Here is a 19,376-nt window from a genome sequence, read left to right as displayed (position 1 = left end):
ACACCTTTTCTCCTGGTGCAGCCAAGCATGAAGCCACAAATTGGCTCAAAATGCCACAAAGATGGCTCAGAACATAGCTAATATCTTCTTTCTTCATAAATTCAGTTATTAGCTGTTTCCAGTTAAATCCAACCCATTCCAAGAGCATTAGAGACAAATTAGAATATGGCAAAACTACAAACTACATTACCGAAGACTGCAAACCTATCACAATTTGTTTATGCAGTAACAGCTGGTGTTTATGCAAAAAAAAAAAAAAAACAGCTGGTGTTTATGCAAAAAAACAAAAAACAAAACCACCTATGATAGAGGCTGGTTGTGTCAAAGGGTGTGCAGGCCTGGAGGTTGGACTGATAGAGGACTGGTTGTGTTGCAAGGATTTTTGTAACAGGTAGGGGAGTTAGAATAGGGCAGCAGCAGCAGGTTCTACTAATGCTGGCCTCTATCAGACAAGCATCAGAGGAGCAGCCTGGTGCTGGCACTTTGTAGCCTTGGTTGTTGCTGTTGGTACACAAGGTGTTTGCCACAAGGTGTGCATAAAGGCAGCATTTGTTGCTGCTGGTGTAAAAAAAAAAAAAAATTAACGAAACACAGGAAAAACTGCTCCCTCTTTTACTAAACCAACGCATTAAACGATCGGAAAGGACAAGAAGAAGGAACGTTACTTCTAAAATCAACAACTTGAAATTGTAACAGAACTTTAGTAGCAGCAAAATACAAAATTCTGCTAGAAAATCAGATTTAGAGGAACTAGCCAACAACTTATATGGAGCAAGACACAAAATAGTTTTCAAAAGTAAGAAAGAAGAATTGTCAAGGAAAGGAGAAAACTTGTTAAGAAGGAGCAAGAGCAAGTACCTGTAGAATTCTAGTCATGAAAGCAGCCATTTGGTCTTGGATCATCTTGTCAAATTCTCCTCTCATGTGTGCACGCTCCTCTTCCAATTTTTTTTGCAAATCTTCTTCCATCTCTCTTTTTAAGTCGATAGCCATCTGTTCATTTTCTTCTTGCAACTTTCGGTTCAGTTCTTCTTGGAACTTCCGGTCCATATCAGCTTGCATCTCTTGACGCATAATTTCCATCGCGAGAAGACACGCTAGCTTCTATGTTTTCCTCGTCGCATTTGAGTCTTTCTAGGAGGCTTCTTTCCATATCCAAAACCACGCACATAGCCCGGTCTCTCACCAAGAATGGATGAATACATCTCTTCTCTAGTCATGGGATTCTCGACCTCTTCATATTGTTGTTCAACAACAAGTTGATGGAGCTGGTCCTACATTTATGCATAATCATTTACACCAAGACATAATAAACATATGAAAGTAGCAAGTAATATGATGGAAAGATAATAAGGCAGTGATTTTAGGGAGTTACATGAATTTGTTGGGATTTTGAATCCAACCACACCCGTTCTCCATTAACATTCTTATGTGTATGTTGGATCTCCCACACTTTATCTAGTGTGTCCTTTTCTCCAGAAACCGGATCTCTCTACAATATAGTTTTATAGGGAAAATTTATAAGCAGATAAATATATAAATAACAAAGCATTATATGTTATAATAGGGGAACAATAGTATTTTCACCGTAGATTCTTCTACTTCTGCAAAAGACCTTGTACCACAAGCATGCTTAGTTATTTGCTTTGCCCTATTTCTTTTGTTTCTCTCACTGACAACCTGCAATAAGTCAAGAGTTCAGGATAACTTTATTCAAAGAGTAAACACACTTTGTATTTCCTAACTTCCAAAATACTGGTTATTAAGTTACCTTGAATTCCTCACTTCCAAAATACTTTACTAGGTATTTCCAGTCCTCCAACTGAACATCCTCAGGTCGATGAGACAATCTTTCTTCATCAGTAGAATAACGGAGGTAATCAGTGTGCAATCGAGCTTTCCATGCTCTAAAAAGCCTTTGCATACTACTTATCACAAAGCCTTGCAACTTATGCTCTCGCAGCCCGCCACAAACTTCAAATTTGTTCTGAACATATTGTAACATTATATTTGATATAATAATCATATGAATAAATCATGAATCTAAAGGAAATATAATATTGACAGTAATTTGTTACCTTGACTCCGTAACCACATTGCTTCTCCGTATTTCAAAACAATCTTTTGCCATTTTCCCTCTCGGAACGAGATATAGGTCCTCATGATCAAACCAGAGTAATTAACAATATCTCTAGCCCCGGAACCCACAGCTCTATCAATGTCATCTGGAATCATTATTGTGATTTTTCCTCCATACTTAGTTTTTATATCTACTGTTTTAGATTTATATTTTCCCCTTCCTCTCTTTTTATTGATGCGAGAAACTGCAAAGTAAAAAAAAATATATCATCACTAGTGATTTATATATATCAGCTACAAAGAGTCTTAACTAACAAAGAGAGTGAATTTATCCGGCAGCTCTGGCCGGAATTTCAATAGATATGGGGGAATATAAGATTTTCTACAATGCAGATTTTAAATCATATGACATTACAGGGAGACATTCAGGTTCTGAAGTATGGTTCGACTGGTTCAAGCGTAGCAGACATTTAATGAGAAAAGTTACTATTAGCATTAGTGTCATGAAATGGTTGGTGGTTGCCTTCAATATGGCATTAGAAGAAAAGAGAAAGATAGTAAAGAGATGGCATACGAAGGAAGAACCTTGACACTCGAAGTTAGACTTAGCACATATTTAGTTAATAACCGATTTTAACGAGACACTCGAAGAGGAAGGACTTCTACTAATCCCAGATCAAAACCAATCCCCGGCCTTGAAATTCCTAATAGACCTGCAGGACAACGACCTGAAACTGCTCCTCAACCTGAACCAAATAATTTTCATAATCATGGAGGACTTGGTCATATGGGAGGATTGGGAGGATTTTTTCCCACAGCAACTGCAAGATTCAGTTACTCAGCTTCCAGTTTCATGGATTTCCTGGTCCGACAGCGTATCCTACCACATCAAATTACCCATTTGGATATACTCCTGCATATCACGGGCCACATGTTCGTAATGCTCAAGACACAGCCCAAGTACAAGCAGATAGCAATCTCAAGTTTATGTTCTTACTTGTTGGTTTTCTTGTGCTCATTTATTTGTTGGGCTAAAGAATGGATTCAGTCTTGGCCTGATGCTAATGTGGCTGTCAGATTTTCTGTGAAATATGTACATTTTGAATACTTAATTTGGTTCTAGCTCGTTTCTGCATTCCCTTTGGGTAAGAAAACCAAATAACACATGCTCTTGATGGCTTGTAATGCTTTTCAGTTATGTGCTTTTGGATCCAAGAAATGAGGACAGAAAAATAAAGGTTCACGACAAGATGTTCCGAATTCAGACGAAAGGTAAAAGGTTGACAGTTAAGAATCCAAAGAATGCTCTGCTGGTCTCAGAGAAACCTTATAAAAAACACAAACCATGAAAATTTACCAAGTCATTCTCAAAATAAACGGTTTCTTTAATCTTAGCGAGATTTTTCTCTCCAAGCAAACCAAGTTCTTAGGCAAAGATTGTAACATTATCAATTTAAGAAACAAATCAAACAAAAATGAACAACCCCACCTTAGAGCGACCAAATTTACGTCTACATTCATATCCAAGAATCACCATGAAAAAAGAATCCCATAGAGCAACAAAACAATTCAAGATCAGAAAATTTAACGGATAATAATGAGAAGAAATAAGCATTTGAAAAGGATCAGGAAAATAAGTCTACCCCATAATAATTGTTATGTGATGATGAATGTCTTTGTTCATGGGAAAATATAAAACCCTGAGAGAAACCACGTATGTATGTATGTGTCTTAAACCCCCAGTTCTTTATACAGTTCTATGGCTCTAACGGTTAAAGCCCGTAGATGCACTTGCCATTAATCAAAGGTCATTCTCCAAGCCGCCTCTACCCTAAAGGAGGATTTACAATAGGTCATTCTCCTTTTACGAGGGACTATAACAGAGAACTAACCTGCACCATTTTCGGCCTCCGGAGAGAGGGGCATGCATTTTCTTCTAGATTCCTTGATGATTGTGTCTCTGGAGATGTTCTTTGGAGAGGGTTACATGATATTTGTCCGGACTGTAGAGTTCCTTGACTTGGGTTACTTGATTGTCCTATCTCCAAAGGTACCTCGTTAATCCCTATTGATTGTATTTGTGGTTGAGACGTCGTTCCAGAATTTCCACGTCCTCGAAAATTGCCACGTCCACGACTTTGTCCCGCCTCTCCCCGCTTTTACCTCGTCCGGTTCCTCTCATTTCTGCAACATCAGATTAAAAAAGGATAAGTATCATAATCAGAAATTAAAGATGATAAAATATATATTTATATGTTGGAGAAAATATCAATTCATTAAGCAAAATATTAAATCAATCATTTATAAAAATGTGAGACATTTTGCTCACAACTGTACCTTCATTGATGAAAATGTTAACAGTAAACCACTAGTTTTACTTAAACACTGATTCTATCTATAAAGAGAACTAATAAGAACAAAAATACAGAGAACTTCTATAAAAGTAAAGCTACAAACATCTTGGTTTTTAGTTTCATGTCAGCCTAATAAGAACAAAAATACAGAGAACTTCTCAAAACAAGATGTAGTCATCTATATCATCAGTTTTTGCTTCTTTATCTTCAAGAGGATGTATCATTGTCCTCTCCATCATTATCATCAAGTAACTCTTCTTCGTCTTCTTCATTCTCGGATACATCTATATCATTGTCATTAATGAAATCATCTTCCTCATTTCCTTGGTCATTGGTACGCAAAACAGTTTGTAGTTCAATATCATCCCTATGTAAAGACACCTCAATCTCAGTTTGTTGGTCATTGGTACGCAAAATATTACATTCAACTTCCTCTTGTTGATAAACTTCTTCGTTAAGTAATACTTCATCTTCAACTTCGGAATATTGAAAAGGTCGCGAGGATTTGTCTTTACAACAACAAGCCAATCTTTATTGACCATGTCATTCAAGTAAAAGACTTGCTCGGACTGAGACGCCAACACAAATGGCTCATTTGTATTCAAGGCACAATGAGTATTCACACTTGTAAAACCATATTTGTCAATTTTATATCCTCTTCCTAGGCGAGCCACATCCCACCAATGACACTTGAATAGGTAAACTTTCCTGTTCCCCACGTAAGATAACTCATAAATGTCCTCTAATACACCATAATACTCCTTATTAGGGTCTGAATCATCTCCTCTAACAAGAACTCCACTGTTTTGTGTTTTTCTCACAAGCTCTTTTGTTTGAAATCTAAATCCATTCACTATAAATGTTGAATATCGATGAACCAATGGGTCGGGACGCGACTAAGCTTATGAGATCATCATTTGCGCATCCTTGTGCGATAACACAAATATCTACAGAAACAAACAACACTATTATGACCAATATAACACCTTGGGATAATTACACTAATAGTAAAGTGTCATTTAAGTAAACACCTACACGTGCACGAAACCAATCAAGAAACTCATTGTTATGCATCCTATGAGCTCTCATTGATCCTTGACTTTCAATCTCTCTCGTGTATTCCCTACATTTTGTGTTAATGAAGATTAATTGAATTGTCTCAATGTGAAATTATCTTGGAATAAATAAGAGACTTACTCCAAGAATTGCGACACCTCTTCACAATTTTGAAGCACATACATGCATGCTTGGTTGAACTCATCATGAGGTAGCTTCATGCTATACCTAGCAAAGACCTTTTGGTTGCCCACTGTTTTTAAAGATGGACATCTCACCCTTTGACCTAGATCCATCGTCATTTCTAGTTGGTTTATTGAACTTGGTTGAGATATTCTTTAAATATCGTGAGCAAAACGTGAGGCTTTCCTCTGCCAAATAACCTTCGCAATTGAACCTTACGGACGACCTAGGTTGCGTACATATGATTTAAGTGTTCGCAAATACCTATATATAGATTTCTGATTAATATAATTGTAGAATATGATATTCTAAATATGTGGCATTTATATTATAGAAAGACACGTTACCTCTCAATAGGGTACATATCCCGATATTGAACTGGTCCACCAAGCTTTGCCTCTCTTGCCAAGTGAATTGTCAAATGAATTATGACATCAAAGAACGCCGGAAGAAAAACCATTTGAAGTTTGCACAATATGATAGGAATTTCAGCCTCTAGGATATCAAGATCTTCAATTGTCAAGCACTTAGAGTATATGTTATACCTCGCAATTCGTACGTATTTGGAAAAAATTGGAAATAGTTCGGAATGTTAAGAAACAAGGCTTTAATTGGATTTTACTTAGTGAGCATGAGATGTCGAAGGAAATATTGTCGCGGAAATATTAAGGAAGGTTAAGGGCGAAATTGGAATCTCGTAAATTAGTCCCGTGAATTTCCGAAAGCGATCCGTCATCAATTGGGCTTGGAACAAAATATAAGAATTGAGGCCCAATAACAAGAGGGTGGCCGGCCATGGGGAGGCCCAAACCCATGGAAAATGGTCATGTGATCACCCATGTGACCATTTTATTAATATAAGAACAAGGGAGGCTTCAAGAATATTCAAGAAAACAAAAAAATTTCAAGAACAACAACAAACAACCTCTCGGCCGAACAAAGGAAAAAGGAAAAAAAAATAATTTTCAAGTCCTTCAATCTTGATCCAAAAATTGGTTTCTTGTTGAATTCCCATTAACTCAAGGTCCCTTTTCGACGTGACGTAGTTGTTTCGGAAGATTGAGCCTCGGTTTCTTTGTTTGGACAACTTGAGGAAGTGAAGGAGTTGGAAGAGTAAGGTAAGAATTCTTTCCTTCTAATTACGTTATGAAGGCTCGAATGTGTTGTAGTGTATGTAAATGAGTTGAAAACATAGAAATATGGAGGGTTGCATGATGGAAGTGAGAGCATGTTGATGGCCGAATTTATGGTTGATGTGCAATGTGATTATGTTGAATTTTATGTTGTATTATGATTGTGGTTATTGTGAAATTAGTATTGGAAGTGAAAGTTGAACGAAAATGAATTGGAATGGAAAAAGTGCATGTTGGCCGAGGCATGTATAGGGTAATGAATCATGTTGAACTTATTTTGTTTAATATGTTAGTTGTGTCGTTGTGATCGTTACAATGTAATTGGAGACTTAACGCTTTAAGTTTGGATTAGAATTGCATATATGTTATTGTAGGAAAGTATATGCGTTTTAACATAGTTGATATATGATTATGGAAATACATTGTTTGGGGTGCTAGTTATGATTATTGTTGATGAATATGAGAAATGACAATGTGCTACGAACATGTTAGTTGAAGAATGGAAGTTTTGGACGAGTTATGGTTTCGGTGGAGAATTTGTATATTTTGTGAACAATGTGAAAAATCATATGTAATGTCTCTAAATGATGTTGGAACAATCTTGATGGGTAATGAGCATGAAAATCTTGATATTGGTTTGGAAACGTGATGTTAGTTTGGAGGTTGTCGCTTTATGTAAAAAGAAGACTATTTGTGTTAGTTTGCGATTTTCGTTGTGGATTGATGTTATTGGTTTGGTTGTTGTTGGTATTTGAGCCGAGTCAAATTCTCGGGGTGTCGTATTTATAGGGGAAGTCTTTGCCGAAATTTCGGTAGCAGGATAGAAACCAAAGATTGAAATGTTAGCTTGCATGAATAGTAATCGGTAAGGATGACCATTTGCGGATTTTTGACGAAACGGGAAGTGAGTTTTGGAGAACGTCGAAGGCGCAAAAGGTATGTAAGGCTTACCTCTCCTTTCTTTGGCATGTCCTAGATGTAATAGGCTTGAATACATGTCTCGGGGATCACTCTAATTCTAGAAATCCGACATTGAAATTGGCTACTATTCATTCAATAGAATTGAATCAAATGCTCATGATTAGTTAAAAGAATTGTACGAACGCCTAGAACGTGCATGGATAGGATCCGATTACCCTAAAAACCCTCATAAGGAATGCCATGAGACGTATTATACGTAAGTCGTATACGCCGCCTCATTTAACCCGAGGTGGGCCCCTAGTTCCCGAGATTTTTGTTATGTTGACTTAATTGAATTATTTTAAGTAGTATGCAAGTACGATGATTGTTTTGATTGTCCCATCGAATACTACAACATATTTTGATATAGTTAACTCGTAAGAATGACTCCCGAAGTTCGTAGCTTTTGTACACAATTTTGATTAATTCAGTATTTATTTCTACACTTTCGAGGGACGGCAACTGTAATTGTCCGTCGAGTTTTGAAAAATAATTTGTTTACTTACTTGTTTACATGCATATGGTTATCTCACTACTCGCTCGTGCGGACTATTATGACATCTTTCACCGCGTCCCGGGCCGGGGCATGTGTTCGTGCAATTCTCGCATTATTCACCGCGCCCCTCACTAGAGGGCCGGGGCATGTATATATATATATATATATATGAATATACGTATGTATGATGATGATGTGATGACGGGGAGGTGGCCAGGATGGCATATGATGATTCCTTTCACCGCGTCCCTCCCTAGAGGGCCGGGGCACGTTACATGCATGTACATGATGATTTTACTTACCGCGTCCCTCATTATAGGGCCGGGGCATGTTATGTTTGCATCTGTTCACGATGACTTCTTTAATTATGATACTCAGTCTATTATGATTTGGGAAAACACGTTTTATGTTCAAGGTAAGTTTTATGAGATCCGATTATTGTACTAATTTACCGTCCTCTATATTTCTGTATAATTCAGTTATTGTACTTACTGCTTTACATACTCAGTACATATTTCGTACTGACCCCCTTTCTTCGGGGGCTGCGTTCATGCCGCGCAGGTGCAGACACACGTTCGGGTGAGCCGCCAGCCTAGGGTCCCTATTCAGCTATTTTGAAGAGCTCCCTTGCCGGAGCCGATTTTGGTACAGTCTTTTGTCACGTTCATGAGTATTTGATCAGGGTACGGCGGGGCCCTGTCCCGTCATATGTTTGTATGTTCTGTTCTGTGTATAGAGGCCTGTAGACATAAAGTGTGGGTTATGGTTCCGTCTGTACAGTATGTGTATGCGATATATGTCTGGGCGGTTATCTACCGCGGCAGCCTTGCCGGCTCGCCTATGTATGTGTTTATATAATATGATGGCCGTGTGTGGCCTTTGCTGGTATTTTCTGAGTGCAGGTAAATTTTGGTTAGTAGGAAAAACAGAGGAAACTCTGCCCGGATTTTTCTAAAATATTTGAGTTATTACCTTATTGATTTTTGTTAACATATGCGATACTGTGTGTTAGCACGTACGGGTGCCCAGTTCGGGCGCTAGTCGCGGCCCACGGGGTTGGGTCGTGACAAAAGTGGTATCAGAGCGGTCAGTCCTCGGAATGTCTGCAGGCCGTGTCTAGTAGAGTCTTGTTTATCGGTGTGTTGTGCACCACATCTATAAGCAGGAGGCTACAGGACATTTAGGAAATTACCCTTCTTTTCTGTCTTAGATCGTGCGCTAGAGCCAAAGTCTAGGGAAGATTACTTCTGATGCTTTCTTCTGCAGGTAGGTACAGACGGATAGAAGATGAAGAGATCGGCTTCTGATGACGGGGGTGCTAACAAGGCCCCTAAGGTATGTTCAGGACCTCAAGCTCCGGGGCCCAACAGGAGGAGCCCCAGTTACACTATTGAGACGGACCCCTCAGAGGATCCTGCTACGATTCCCCCAGAGTGTTTGACCCCCAGGGAGGAGGTAGGGCCTAGCAGAAGGAGCCCTAGCTATTCGATTGAGACTGATCCTTCGGAGGATCCGGCGACGATTCCTCCAGAGTCTGCGACCCCCAGTGAGGAGGATCTTCCAGAGAGCAGCTACGACACAGACCCGTCCGAGTATGGGGCGGGGGCACCGGGAGAGGAGCTCCCCGACATTGAGCCAGCCGATCCTATGGTGGAGCACTATGTTCCGCCAGCTTCCTCAGTGAGTGTTACGCCGTACTCTAGCCCTCTGTCCTGGTCATCGGTGAACCAGGAGTCGTCGGATCATCTATATTCCTCGGACTCAGACGAGGGGATGGTGAGGAGGAATACCCTTCGCTTTATAGCCTATTGGACCAGGCTGGAGGCAGCTCTTCCACAGGTATATGAGTATTTATTGGAATTTAATCTATGTACGTGTATATGTTGTATAATGGTTACTTAAGAGCGGCAAGCATAAATTCAAGGGTCGATAATCAGATACTTGTGAGTTATGGTGATTAAGGTGCGTTCATCAGTATAGTGAATCTGAAAGTCGAAGCTGAAAAGTAGTTACATTTGTAGGCGAAAAGTGAATATGGAGGAACGAGAAGGGTAAAACGGTAATTGCGTCACGAGGGCGTCCAGAAATTTACCAGGACTTTATTTTACTCTAAATTATGTGACGGTGGTCATGCGGTAAATAAGAACGTGACTATACCAGTATTAAAGTATCGTATTTCGATGAAGATTCAAAGTTAAGCGTGCTCAGGTGAGGGAAATTTCAGGATGGGTGACCCCCCTGGGAAGTTCTTGAAAACTTTGCAATTCCAGCCAAAAGAGAGCGAGTAGGTGGGAGATCAGAGGATCAGCACGTCGAGATCAAGTACCGCCGGATTGAAATTGGGAATGTAGACATAGGGTGGAGTATAATCGGGTAGTAGTGTAAGCACGCTTCTAAAGGGGGGAAGCGAGTATGAGGGACGCAAGTGCAAGGTGAAGATGGTCGAAACTGTAGCATGTTCGATACAAGTGTTCGGACTACGGTTAAGATCCCTCGCCGGAGCAAGTTAGGAAAATCTAGAAGTTCGCATGGTTTGGCGGCTAAGTGAAGGGCAATAGAAGGGTTTAAGTTAAGAACAAAAGGATGACCCGGGGTAGTGTGTTTAGGGTATTTCAAGTTGGGTAGGAGATGATTTGAATGAACTGATCAGAATTGGCCGGCTATCAAAAGAGAGTAAATCTTTATGTCATATAAAAGGGTATAATAAGACTCAACGAGGTGAACAAGTCCAACTTAGGATATATTTTTGGACCTTATTACGTTGTGCGTGAACTAAGAATGTTGCGTAGCAAAGACGTGGCCTGGGTGAGGCACAGTGGCGAGGCAACGACAGGGAGAAGGTGATTCGAATAGTCAAAGAGGTAACGTAGTCAGGAAATGAGACTGCATGATGTGACAAGCAGTGGAACCCCCCCCCCCCCAGAGACCTCTTAAGCTCCCATAAGACTAGTTGAACATTCGAGGACGAATGTTCTAAAGGGGGGAAGAATGTTATACCTCGCAATTCGTACGTATTTGGAAAAATTGGAAATAGTTCGGAATGTTAAGAAACAAGGCTTTAATTGGATTTTACTTAGTGAGCATGAGATGTCGAAGGAAATATTGTCGCGGAAATATTAAGGAAGGTTAAGGGCGAAATTGGAATCTCGTAAATTAGTCCCGTGAATTTCCGAAAGCGATCCGTCATCAATTGGGCTTGGAACAAAATATAAGAATTGAGGCCCAATAACAAGAGGGTGGCCGGCCATGGGGAGGCCCAAACCCATGGAAAATGGTCATGTGATCACCCATGTGACCATTTTATTAATATAAGAACAAGGGAGGCTTCAAGAATATTCAAGAAAACAAAAAAATTTCAAGAACAACAACAAACAGCCTCTCGGTGAACAAAGGGAAAAAGGAAAAAAAAATAATTTTCAAGTCCTTCAATCTTGATCCAAAAATTGGTTTCTTGTTGAATTCCCATTAACTCAAGGTCCCTTTTCGACGTGACGTAGTTGTTTCGGAAGATTGAGCCTCGGTTTCTTTGTTTGGACAACTTGAGGAAGTGAAGGAGTTGGAAGAGTAAGGTAAGAATTCTTTCCTTCTAATTACGTTATGAAGGCTCGAATGTGTTGTAGTGTATGTAAATGAGTTGAAAACATAGAAATATGGAGGGTTGCATGATGGAAGTGAGAGCATGTTGATGGCCGAATTTATGGTTGATGTGCAATGTGATTATGTTGAATTTTATGTTGTATTATGATTGTGGTTATTGTGAAATTAGTATTGGAAGTGAAAGTTGAACGAAAATGAATTGGAATGGAAAAAGTGCATGTTGGCCGAGGCATGTATAGGGTAATGAATCATGTTGAACTTATTTTGTTTAATATGTTAGTTGTGTCGTTGTGATCGTTACAATGTAATTGGAGACTTAACGCTTTAAGTTTGGATTAGAATTGCATATATGTTATTGTAGGAAAGTATATGCGTTTTAACATAGTTGATATATGATTATGGAAATACATTGTTTGGGGTGCTAGTTATGATTATTGTTGATGAATATGAGAAATGACAATGTGCTACGAACATGTTAGTTGAAGAATGGAAGTTTTGGACGAGTTATGGTTTCGGTGGAGAATTTGTATATTTTGTGAACAATGTGAAAAATCATATGTAATGTCTCTAAATGATGTTGGAACAATCTTGATGGGTAATGAGCATGAAAATCTTGATATTGGTTTGGAAACGTGATGTTAGTTTGGAGGTTGTCGCTTTATGTAAAAAGAAGACTATTTGTGTTAGTTTGCGATTTTCGTTGTGGATTGATGTTATTGGTTTGGTTGTTGTTGGTATTTGAGCCGAGTCAAATTCTCGGGGTGTCGTATTTATAGGGGAAGTCTTTCGAAATTTCGGTAGCCAGATAGAAACCAAAGATTGAAATGTTAGCTTGCATGAATAGTAACTGGTAAGGATGACCATTTGCAGATTTTTGACGAAACGGGAAGTGAGTTTTGGAGAACGTCGAAGGCGCAAAAGGTATGTAAGGCTTACCTCTCCTTTCTTTGGCATGTCCTAGATGTAATAGGCTTGAATACATGTCTCGGGGATCACTCTAATTCTAGAAATCCGACATTGAAATTGGCTACTATTCATTCAATAGAATTGAATCAAATGCTCATGATTAGTTAAAAGAATTGTCTGAACGCCTAGAACGTGCATGGATAGGATCCGATTACCCTAAAAACCCTCATAAGGAATGCCATGAGACGTATTATACGTAAGTCGTATACGCCGCCTCATTTAACCCGAGGTGGGCCCCTAGTTCCCGAGATTTTTGTTATGTTGACTTAATTGAATTATTTTAAGTAGTATGCAAGTACGATGATTGTTTTGATTGTCCCATCGAATACTACAACATATTTTGATATAGTTAACTCGTAAGAATGACTCCCGAAGTTCGTAGCTTTTGTACACAATTTTGATTAATTCAGTATTTATTTCTACACTTTCGAGGGACGGCAACTGTAATTGTCCGTCGAGTTTTGAAAAATAATTTGTTTACTTACTTGTTTACATGCATATGGTTATCTCACTACTCTGCTCGTGCGGACTATTATGACATCTTTCACTGCGTCCCGGGCCAGGGCATGTGTTCGTGCAATTCTACTGCATTATTCACCGCGCCCCTCACTAGAGGGCCGGGGCATGTTATATATATATATATATATATATGAATATACGTATGTATGATGATGATGTGATGACGGGGAGGTGGCCAGGATGGCATATGATGATTCCTTTCACCGCGTCCCTCCCTAGAGGGCCGGGGCACGTTACATGCATGTACATGATGATTTTACTTACCGCGTCCCTCATTATAGGGCGGGGCATGTTATGTTTGCATACGTTCACGATGACTTCTTTAATTATGATACTCGATCTATTATGATTTGGGAAAACACGTTTTATGTTCAAGGTAAGTTTTATGAGATCCGATTATTGTACTAATTTACCGTCCTCTATATTTCGTATAATTCGGTTATTGTACTTACGCTTTACATACTCGGTACATATTTCGTGCGACCCCCTTTTCTTCGGGGGGGCTGCGTTCATGCCGCGCAGGTGCAGACACACGTTCGGGTGAGCCGCCAGCCTAGGGTCCCTATTCAGCTATTTTGAAGAGCTCCCTTGCCCGGAGCCCAGATTTTGGTACAGTCTTTTGTCACGTTCATGAGTATTTGATCAGGGTACGGCGGGGCCCTGTCCCGTCATATGTTTGTATGTTCTGTTCTGTGTATAGAGGCCTGTAGACATAAAGTGTGGGTTATGGTTCCGTCCGTACGGTATGTGTATGCGATATATGTACGGGCGGTTATCTACCGCGGCAGCGGCCTTGCCGGCTCGCCTATGTATGTGTTTATATAATATGATGGCCGTGTGTGGCCTTTCTTTGGTATTTTCGAGTGCAGGTAAATTTTGGTTAGTAGGAAAAACAGAGGAAACTCTGCCCGGATTTTTCTAAAATATTTGAGTTATTACCTGATTGATTTTTGTTAACATATGCGATACTGTGTGTTAGCACGTACGGGTGCCCAGTTCGGGCGCTAGTCGCGTTTCTATATGCATCACATCAAGGTTATGTCGCAACATAAGATTCTTCCAATAAGGCAATTGAAAAAAGATACTCTTCTTCCTCCAATTGTAAGCATTGTTAGAAACATTACGCTTTCGTTTTTGCACTTTACCATAAGTCACATTGCCCAAATCTTGTAATTGCATAAGTGCTTCATCACCATTAAAGGGCTAGGTGCGACCCCATTTCCACTTTCCCATCAAATAACACACACATGTTTCTACGCCATGGATGGTTTATGGGAAGGAAGCGACGATGACCCATATAACATAACTTATTACGTAAGGAACCGATTGTGTGTCTTTATGGCAACAAGGGCATGCAAGCTTGCCTTTGGTTGACCATCTGAAAGGTTCCCATATACGATGTAAAGTCATTAATCGTCCACAGAGAGCCACGCGCATAAGAAAATTAGATTTTGAGTGTGCATCATAAGTCTCCACCCCGTCCCATAGTTCTTTCAACTCTTGATCATTGGTTGTAAGTATACATCAATATCATTGCACGGACACTTAGGGCACTGGAATAAGAAGTGTCATCATAAAATATGGATTTTTCATGCAATCCCATGGTGGCAAATTATACGTAACTAGTACGACAGGCCAAATACTATGATTGGAACTCATATTCTCATAAGGTTGGAACCCATCACTTGCTAAACCTAATCTAACATTTCTTAACTCGGTTGAAAAAAGTAGGATGACGCTCGTTGAAAGATTTCCATTCTATTGAGTCGGATGGATGCATGAAGACACCATCATCAATATTTTCTTCCTTGTGCCACCTCATCTTCTTTGCCGTCTCTTTTGCCATGTATAATCGTGAAGCCTTGGTTTTATTGGAAAATGTCGCAATACTTTATGAGCTACTTTCTTGCCTTTGTGTCCTTCTGACTTCCATCTAGACTTACCACACTTCGGACATGATTGGGCATTGACATAATCGTGCCAATATAAAATACAATCATTCTGACATGCATCTATTTTGGTGTACCCCAAGCCTAGGTCACGAAGAACTTTCTTCGCTTCATAAAAAGATTTGGGTACAAATGACCCCTCAGGAAGAACTTCTTTGAAGAAGCTCAATAACTCATCCATTGATTTGTTGCTCCAATGGTTAAGACACTTCATGTGAAGTAATTTAACAACAAAAGACAACTTTGAGACTTTTGTGCAACCGGGATAAAGTTAAATACTGAGCATTTTCTAACAATTTGTAGAACTTTGTTGCATGCATATTTGGCTCTTCATTGCCTTCAGAAGAATTAGTATTATCACTCCACATTCATATATCCGCAAGCATCGTGAATCATTTCAGTAATATTATCCTCTTCAATGCTATCATCTTCGACTTCATCATCAACTCTAACTAACACCTCTCCATGCAAGTCCCACACTTTATAAGAATTCCGAAGCCCTTGTTCAACAAGTCTCCTCTTACATTAATCCTTAGCTTGAACACGGTGTTCATACACCCTTTACAAGGACATCGAATAATAGTGCTCACCCCGGGTTGACTGAATGCCCAATTAAGAAAGCTTTCTACTCCATCTCTATACCTTTGGTCAACTCTATTCCTAATATTCAACCAACTTTTATCCATTTCCTATTTTTCAACAAAAAAAGGAATAAATTAATTAATTAGATTTTTCATAATGATAAACAGTGGAAAAGTCTAAGAAGAGGCCTATGCAAAGGCGTCAGCATGAATAAGTCAATATAAACTTCATATTTAAAAAATTAATATATTCATAACTAAAACATACTCTACTTTATATGAGAGGTGCATTCCAATTATCAGAAGAATAATTGTGATTAATATAATTTACGAGGAATATGATCAATAAATCATGCAGTAGACAATATACAGCAACCACTAGAATAACTCCAAGTGCAGCCAATGTTTTCTTTAAAGGACAACAACATGTACCAAACATGGTGGCCATTTAAACCACAGGTATGGCAAGCCTATCGAATGTAGTATCTATTCTTTTTACAGAACAAAACCAGCAGGCAGCTAATTCCCCCTCAAAGTGTAGCATTTGTTTTTATCAAAGTAGCAATAGTTCATAGCAAACAACAAAGAGCCACAGTTCATAGTAGACTAGCTGAACCTTTCAAAAATGCACAAGTTATTATGCTCAAATGGTAATTAAAATGCAGCAAGAATCTCCAGGTTCAGCAGTTCACAACAGTATTAGCAAGGCAAAAGCTATGCAAGTGATAATCTTATCCCAAACAAGTGTCAACAATAGAGTTTGGAAGCATATATGCAGGCTATGGGGAGAGTTCTCAGAAAATCATCACTTTTTGGCAGGCAATGGTCAGCGAATCAGGTTCTGGAAGGACAAATGGCTGGGAAACTCAACCTTAAGACATGACTATCCTGCTATTTTTTAGATTGCTTGTCATCTGACTCTACCATCACTCAAAACAAGATTGGGCACATATGGAACATTACACCGGCGAATCTTTCAAGGCCCAGGGAGGTTGAAGATCTAGTCGGGCTTCAAGCCACATTGAACGACATCCTACTAAATGAGCATATCACGACAAGTTCAAATGGGGAGGTGCAAGTGATGGCGGATACCTTTGTGAGGAAAGGATATAAAATGATTATGGAACAAAATGGAATTACGATTTACGGCCTTGGAAACTAATGCGGAAAACCAAACTTTTCCCGAGGTCATCTGTTTTAGGCCGGATCAGCTTTATGAGGCATGCTTGACCATGGACAACCTTATGAAAAGGGGAATTCATATGGCTAATAGATGTTACATGTGTCACGGGAAGGCGAGAAACCAACAACCATCTTTTTCTCGCATTGTAGATTTACATTATATTTTTTAGAACATGTTTTGTTCACTTTTTGGAATCGGTTGGGTTATGCCTCGAACCATCAAGAATGCTATCGAGTCTTTGGAAGCGGTTTGGAGGGTTGATAACACCATCAAGAACATTTGGAGAATGATACTGTTTGCAATTTTTGGAGCATATGGAAGGAGAGGAATAGAAGATGCTTTGATGGATTATCAACCCCAACACCAACCTTGAAAGCAAAGCTGTCTTTTGTATTTATTTAGTTGGGCAAATGTCTCCCCTTTGTAGATTCACATGAAAACTTTTTGGACTTTGTTAGCTCACTGTATTTAAGATAGTTGTTTTGACTGTAGAAAGCTAACAAGGTGATTTTTGCTTTTGAAGCTCCTAGGTAGCTCTAACTTTACCTATAATTTGCATCTTCTTGATGCCTGATGCTAATGATAACAATTATTTCATCAAAAAAAAAGTGTCAACAATACAGGACTTGCCCAGCTTGCTTGTAACAAAAAACATGACAGCAGTTAGAATCTCAGAGTGCAGCACCTGTTTAATAACAGTTTCAAGATCCTAGGTGCAACCATCTAATTGCAGCAGTTCAGAGCAACATGACAGCAGGCAGGGTGATGGAAAAAGTTTTTGAGTAAGAAAGACAATGCAGAACTACTTTGATCAGGACTTGGATATCATCACAAGTAAACACACAAAGAGGCAGTTTCTTAGAGAAAAAACAAACTTTCAAACGAGATACATGTTTTATCTTTTCAAGCCTCATGCCAACAGTATCTACCAGTATTCAAAGTGAAATTATGCAAACACAGTTGGTCTTCTACAACTAGGAGGGCTTTTATATTTGTTCACTAAATGCAAAAGAAAAATGCTTATACCAAATCTTATTACCTCCAAGGAAATGACCAAATCAGATTCGCTTAGATCTCACTAAAAAGTGTTCTTTAGGACATGCTAAATTCTATCTCTAAAAACCAAAACCGTTGTTTCGAGCTTGTTTAATGTACAAGAAGAATCGGAAATCAATACTTAGTTTTTGAACAAAATCACGGCATTACTTCAGCGTATACAACATTTAATAAACTGTCAACCGCAAACTCATCTGATGCACCACAAATCGAGTTATAACGTCCATATTATCTAATAAGCTGTGAGAATGAGATTATTTGATCTTTCAGATCATGTAAAAGTATCAGTACATTGTTTAAACATCAGGGAGTCTCTTGACAAGTCAGTATCACATGAATACAGCCTTTTCGAAACTCAATACGATTTAATCAATAACTAGTTTGCTGCATATGCAACTTCGGGATATTTGAAAATATAAATAAGGACATTAACTGCTTTATCAACATTTAAAAATGAAGGGGAAATGCAGCGATTCGTGTTTGCCTTCATATTTACTAACTTACACATACACACACAAAAAATCCAAAGAGTAGAGAATATTGGGCTTGATAAATAAAGCAGCAAAGAAAACTACCTTTACCAATCTCTCTTTTAAGAAAAAAAAGTACGTGTTCTGCATATTAAATACTTCAATAAATTTCTTATAACTCAATACTTGAAAACCAATATAATACATCTTCAAAGCTAAAAACCCAGATAAATTTAATCTAAAAGAAGCTCTTTTCTCTGCATAAATCACTACATTCAAAATACCCAATCTAATATGAACATCCAATCACAATAATAACATCAAAAGGCCTAGAATTTCAAAAAGAAACTTCCAGCTTACCCATTGAAAGAGATAACTCAAAAATGACTGTCAAGATCGAGAATCGACAAAATATGAAAAATAAAAATAGGGATAAACATGAATGGTACCTTCAAAACTTTGAACAACTTCAAAACTCCAAACAACTTCAAACACTTGCAGCTTCAAACTTCTAACTTTGAACTTTCTTCCGATTTAGATAACTCGATTCCTATAGATTTTCGAATGGGTTAAAGAAATGGAGGTGAAATTTGCCAAAAATATGTACCATCAAAAAGGAATTTGAGCACGTACCTGATGGAGTCACAATTTTTACTTAGGGCTTTTGGGTCTCTAAAATATGGTCACATTTTGTGGTATTAGCATACAGATTTAAGAGATTTGAGCGAATTGAGTAGAGAAAATTTGAAGAATTTTCAACTGAGAAGGAGAAAAACGTTGTACAGATATGGAGG

At 38.7% G+C, this 19,376-nt stretch overlaps 1 protein-coding gene across 1 annotated transcript; it reads right to left on the bottom strand.

Annotated features, from left to right (window-relative positions):
- Window positions 1-1,097: 1,097 nt before the first annotated feature.
- LOC132041929 (uncharacterized) lies at window positions 1,098-19,173 on the bottom strand. The gene is made up of 5 exons (XM_059432605.1): window positions 19,032-19,173; window positions 1,772-1,987; window positions 1,588-1,680; window positions 1,376-1,492; window positions 1,098-1,274 (listed from the first exon to the last, which is right to left on the bottom strand). The coding sequence occupies exons 2-5, from the start codon at window positions 1,922-1,924 to the stop codon at window positions 1,098-1,100; spliced, it is 540 nt and encodes a 179-aa protein (XP_059288588.1). The 5' UTR covers window positions 1,925-1,987; window positions 19,032-19,173.
- Window positions 19,174-19,376: the final 203 nt, after the last annotated feature.

This window comes from Lycium ferocissimum, unplaced genomic scaffold (genome assembly GCF_029784015.1).
Source record: "Lycium ferocissimum isolate CSIRO_LF1 unplaced genomic scaffold, AGI_CSIRO_Lferr_CH_V1 ctg12341, whole genome shotgun sequence".
Taxonomy (NCBI): domain Eukaryota; kingdom Viridiplantae; phylum Streptophyta; class Magnoliopsida; order Solanales; family Solanaceae; genus Lycium; species Lycium ferocissimum.
The sequence above is the reverse complement of the archived record's forward strand: the minus strand, read 5'-3'. Positions and strand labels throughout refer to the sequence as shown.